The sequence below is a fragment of the Salvia splendens genome, chromosome 19, assembly GCF_004379255.2.
Source record: "Salvia splendens isolate huo1 chromosome 19, SspV2, whole genome shotgun sequence".
Lineage (NCBI taxonomy): Eukaryota > Viridiplantae > Streptophyta > Magnoliopsida > Lamiales > Lamiaceae > Salvia > Salvia splendens.
The window spans coordinates 17654344-17660478 of record NC_056050.1 but is presented as its reverse complement, the minus strand read 5'-3'; the positions used below and the strand labels follow the sequence as shown (position 1 = coordinate 17660478).

The following is a 6135-nucleotide window of genomic DNA, read 5'->3' as shown; positions in this document are numbered from 1 at the left end:
ATTCCACCATCTACTTTACTATCTCTTTATCTTTCCTACTTTATTCATCTCTCCTTCTTTTCAACACAATTTCTTAATCTTCGTGCTCAAAAGATTTATTTCAACTTAGTTGGGACGGAGCGAGTACTAATTATTACTCCCTCTGTCATTAATATTTGTCACCATTTTACCCAGAACGTAATAGCAGTGGGTTGAAAAAGTTAATGGAACGTGAGTTCTCTTTTAATATACTACTTCCGTCCAACATTTAAATAGCCCTATTAACTCGGCACGGACTTTAAGAAATTGTTCGACTTTGTGAAGAAAAGTAAACGGAGAAAGTGAGTGGAATGTGAAACTCATTTTTAGTACTCCCTTTGTCCACCATTTAAAGAGTCATTTCCCCATTTTCGGTTGTCCGCGATTTACAGAATCATTTACTTTATTTCACTTTTAGTATATGGACCGCACATTCCACTAACTTTTTACACTCACAATCCATTTTAAAACTAATACTTTAAATGGGTCTCACATTCCACTTACTTTCTCCCTTTACTTTTCTTCATAAAATCAAATAATTTCTTAAAAGTCGTGTTGAGTCAAAAGGGCTCTTTATGGACGGAAGGAGCATTTGTTTTGATAATGGATTGTGAATTTACAAAGTTAATGTAATGTTGGGTCTGCATACTTAAAAAAAGAAAAAAATAAAATGGTTCTATAAATCGTAGACAACCCAAAATGACAAATTGACTATAAGTTTTATAATAAAATATGTGTGTGTGGATGAGCTAGCCATATAACTACTCCCTCAGTAATAGATGTCCCATTTTTGAACTGCTCGGGTTTTCAGAAATTGGTTGACTCTGTATAGAAATTGGTAGAAAAAGTTAGTGAAATACGAGTCCTACTTTTTTGTATTGATTTTATAATAAAATGTGAGTGAAGTAGGTTAGTGGAATGTGGGATTCACTGACCAAAAATAATAAAAGTGACATTTAGTGGCGGATGGGCAAAAAAGGAAAATCGTGACTTTTAATGGAGGACGGAGGGAATATATAGTATTTTGGCTCGTCTCCACAATTGCCAATATTACATTGTACTTTCTCCGACTCAAGGTAGTTGAGACATTTTTTTGGGCACGTGATTTAAGAAATTGATATAGAAAGGTTACATTGGAGAGAGTAAAGTTAGAAAGAGGATAAAGTAAGAGAGAGTAAAGTATGAGAGAAGATGAACTTTTTGCCAAAAAAAATGACTTAATTACATTGGGACAACACAAAAAGGAAATACAACCCAACTACCTTAGGACAACACAAAAAGGAAATACGACTCAACTACCTTGGGACAGAGGGAGTATATAACCATTTATATCTTGGAAAAATCTTATTTTGACTTATCATATATTGTATCTCAATATTATCTTGTTTAATGAACTGAACGTCATCTTATAGTACTTCCTCCGTCCTTTAAATATATAATTTTTTTTCTTTTTTTGGTCCATCTATCTAAAAATAGAAAATTTGTATTTAGAAATTTCTTTCTCTCTAGTAGGTGGGCCCATTTTCCACTAACACATTTTTTTATCTCTCTCATACTTTATTAAGTTTGCGTTAAAACCCGTGTCATTTCAAAAGTTGTTATTGTTAGGGAACAAGGGAGTATAATGTATCACGGAGTATGAACTATACATTAGTCTTGAAAACAAAACGGTAATAAAACAATGTAGTAACTATATACAACCCATTATCTGAATTTTCTGAGAGGCAAAGCTCCACCGAACAGCTTCTCCACCTCAGTTGCTTCCATTTTCAGATCATTCAACAGATCCATCTCTTCCTTACTCAGCTCATTCAGGAAGTAATCTCTGTCTTTGGTCAGCTCTTGGAACCCTTCCGCCAGCCTCTGAACCAACGTCGTCTCCGTCTCCTTCGCCCTCTCCACTTCCTGCTCCACCTCCTGCTCGATCTCCTCCACCTCCCTCACAATGATCCCCTCGCCCTCCTCCACCGTCCTCTCCAGCCGCTCCACCAGGGGGGGCTCCGGCCCACACATGTTGTCCGTCTTGATGAACTGGCTCAGGTCGCGCCCCACGCTCTTCGCGGCCGTCTCTAGACGGGGCACGATGCTCTCTGGCAGAACCGCGCTTCGTGTGTAGATCACGGCGCCGCCATAGCCATCCCATGCATCGTTTCGGCCGCGATAGTAGACGAATATGTAGTCATCAGGTTGGTTCTCCACCTGGGCTGATAGAATGTACCTGCTCAAAACATTCAGAATCATTAATCTTTTACTCCCTTCATCCCTCACTAATTAAGACATTTCTTTCGGGCACAGAATTTAAGAAAAGGGAGTTTTGTTAGTTAAGTGGAAGAGAATAAAGTACGAGAGAGAATAAAGTACAGAGGAAAAAGAAAGAGAGAGAATGCCAAAAAAGAAAATGACTCATTTAGTTTGGGACATCCCAAAAAGAAATATGAATCACTTAGCAAGGGCAGAGGGAGTATCTTTTTTCAGTAATTGTAACTTTGATGAAACAGAAATTACCAGTCATCTTGGTAGTGAAGGTACTCGTTGTCGTGGTTGTATAATATCCCCGGGTATTTAGGATCTTGGACGAAGTTCTGGACTGCTGTTCGAGTGAAGAAGCCAGTGTCCGGAGTCTTGATCCGCCATGTCAAGTTCGCGACAAGCTTGCTGCCCTCGGCGTGGAACTCGTGCAGCTGGCAATCAAAAGTGTCGAACGTAGGATTTAAACCACTGCTTATGAACCACTTCCCGTTGAAATCGCTCATGTTGAAGTTCTGCACTAGAAGGGCTGGATCTGGCGCGGGAAACTCGCCTACATCAGATTTACGAGGCACACACTTCTTTCGCGAGACTGCACAGTCATTGAACTCGTCCACTACACTGTTTGCAAACAAATCTCCGCACTTTATCTGTGATATACATAGATCAGAAAATACTAGTAAGAACCCAGTAAAAGCTTAAGACATCACACATTTATGGCTAGTCTTGGTGGAAGTTACCTGGCATTCAGTCTCGTCGGGCCTGTTGTTGCAGGTGTTGAGACACGCGACATTAGCAGCACATGATGGATTCGCGATGCACTTTGCAAGCTCTATCCTGTATCCAACATCATTGTTCGTGAATAATAATCACGAGACTGGGAAATGGCATAGTTGTATAATGTTGTACGAATGTCACTACTTTTTGCTCGTATTTCTAGTAAAACGGAGGCGAAAAGTGAAAATCTCATTACCTACACTCTTTCAGTAAGCAAGTGCAAGTTTTCAATGCATCCACAGCCTCAGCCGAGGGACTCATCATCAGTGCTAACGCCACTACAACCGCTGCTCCCTCAACATAGCTCCGTTTCTTCCAAAACTCAGGACTTGCAACCTCCGGCAGTAAACGAAGTTTCTTCTTCACCTACATGAACAGCAATCTGTCAAAACAGAAAGCAAAAACATGAACTCTCTGTGGACGAATCAAGAAGTGGACTCATCACCTCAGCTATAACCGAGCAAATCCCACCACGGCTTGAAGGAGTTTTCCCCGTTTCTAGTGGTGACTGTCGCGACCCCAAACCTTCACGAAACTGACGAGTTTTTAACAACTTCAGGTACCGGAGGCTCCATTTACCCGAACCTACTCTTACCATCAGATTGCCGTTGAGATTAGCTCTACTGCAACCATATCGTTTACAACTAGCTAGCTTCGATTTATCATGCAGTAATTTGCTTTCGCCATTGGAAAGCACTCCTGAGTATAGCGGAAAAGCCATGGTTCCCGCTGCACGCTACCTGAGTTAGATCAATCACTTTAGATATGCTTCTATCAACTCAAGCAATAGCTTCAAGCATGAATATGTTACCAAATTTCTCATTAAAAATCAGTGTATGTATCGGCTTTGTTTGTGAAATAACGTAGCAATACATATCATGATTGCTTTTCATATTTCTCCAAACAAAGTAAAACTCCATTAGCATATGAGTCTTGGAATAGTTTGAGTCTTTTAGATTGATGATTATCCCATGAACTATTTTAGGCCTATCTCGAACATATATCACAATTAAATGTGAAGATAATCTAGATGTCATTCCAAATAGAGAAGATACAAAAGCATACACAAAAATCAAGAGCCCCTACAGTTGAAAAGCTAACTCTAGAATCCTCAACAATGTGAATTATGCCATTTAACTGTTCAAATCAGTAGTTATTACTCAGCCAAGTCACTTGTAAAATGTATGCACTAGAAAAAAGGGGGAAAATAAAACTTCCAAAAAGCAGAATTTGAATTGTATATTACTCAGCCAAATCACTTGGGACACTCAAAGATTACATTTTTTCAGCAATTTAATCAAATTAAATACCAGCATTGCACAATTTCTCATAGTCCCTCAAACTAAAACAAGCTCTAACACAGCAATGGCATAATCGCACCTAACAAAGCACATACCTATAAGTGTGGTAAATATGAGAAATGGCAAAACTTATAAACAGTGCAAACTAAAATAAAATCAATTTAGAAACAAAAGAGCAGAGAGGGGCCTCAAACCTTGAATTTGTGAAGCAAGAATGACCGTTTTTGTGCATCCCTTTTTGGGGCATTGAGCAAACAGATTATAGTGACCGTAAAAGGGAGAAAAGGATTAGAAATTTGGAGGGGAAAAGAGGCGACGTGTGGAGTTGAATTCATTTCTAGATGGATAAGGGGTTACGAGCCCTGCAACGTTGACAGAATGCATTTTTACAATTGAAGTATTGAACACTGATACTAGAAATATTACAAATTATAGTAGAACTAAAAAATACTCTTTCTGTCCCCTGCAAAATATAAACATTTATTTTTGCACAAATTTTAAAGTGTAATTGATAAAATAAAATAATAAAATGTAGAGTAAATAGTGTTAGTGGAGAATAACTATTTCAAAATTAAAAATTTCATGTGACGGACTAATAAAAAATAGTTCACATTTTTACAAAGACTCATAGGTCATGTTTGGTTGACGGGAAAGTAAAGTTGACAAGGAATATGATTTCTATGAAAATGAATCTCTAGAATATGATTCCTAATAACTTTACTTTCCTGTGTTTGGAGAATACTAAGATTTTAAATTTTGTATTTCAATTAAACACCGAACTAAAGATAGATTTATTATTATTTTATTTATAAAAAGAATAATAAATTTTTTTAATAAATTATTAATTATAAATGATGATAATTATATTATTATATATTTATTATTATGATGGATAGTTTAAATATGAATCATCCATCACAATATATCATAATACAAGTATAATTATAGTTACATGGAGTATTATAATCATAAATTATTATAATAATAATTATTATTATAATTATTATTATTACTATTATAATTAAATAAATTTAGAATTTCACTATGATTTTATTAATTATTAATTTATAAAATAATAATTAGTATTTATTACAATATAATTTATATTATATAATTATATTTTAATTATTTAATAAGTTATTAATTATTATTATGATAATAAAAATTATATATAAATATTATAATATAAAGTTATAATTATGATCATTTTAATTATAGTTATTTATTATTCTGAAATTAAGTATGATTTGTAATTTAAAATTATTTTTAAAATATTATAATTAAATAATAATAATAATAATAATTAAATATGTAAGAATCCTAAAATTGGGAAAAAGAATACCTAAAAAAGCTAGGATTCAGAATCCTGGAAAGTTGTACTAACTTTCCTTGTTCTTGGGAATCTGATTACTTTCCCAGTTTGATTAAAAATCGAAACAAACACATGAATTTAAAATTTAAGGAATCGGATTACTTTCTCAGTCAGAATCCTAGCAACCAAACATGACCATAAAGATTAAAGTAAATTAAAAAATAAAAGTAAAATAGAATATTGTAGAAAAGTTCTTCTTTTTACTTTACTTCCTTCCTCTGTCATAAATTTAAAACTTTCTGCTCTATTATTCTCTCTTCCCTTTTGGAAGAGGAATAATTTCATTTATTAACCTAATTAATACATCTCATATTATATTTACTAATGAAAATGCAAAACTAAATGAAATCATCCAATAAATTTATTAGATAGTAAAAAATTCAAATTAACTTGATAGATTAATAATAACTAGTATCACAC

The 6135-nt window shown here is 34.7% G+C and overlaps 1 protein-coding gene across 1 annotated transcript; it reads right to left on the bottom strand.

Moving 5' to 3' along the window:
• Positions 1 to 1583: 1583 nt before the first annotated feature.
• LOC121780456 (violaxanthin de-epoxidase, chloroplastic-like) lies at positions 1584 to 4734 on the bottom strand. The gene is made up of 6 exons (XM_042178090.1): positions 4538 to 4734; positions 3488 to 3782; positions 3239 to 3408; positions 3006 to 3102; positions 2524 to 2915; positions 1584 to 2236 (listed from the first exon to the last, which is right to left on the bottom strand). Exons 2-6 carry the CDS (start codon positions 3761 to 3763, stop codon positions 1723 to 1725), a joined length of 1449 nt encoding a protein of 482 aa, XP_042034024.1. The 5' UTR covers positions 3764 to 3782; positions 4538 to 4734; the 3' UTR covers positions 1584 to 1722.
• Between the last annotated feature and the right edge of the window lie 1401 nt (positions 4735 to 6135).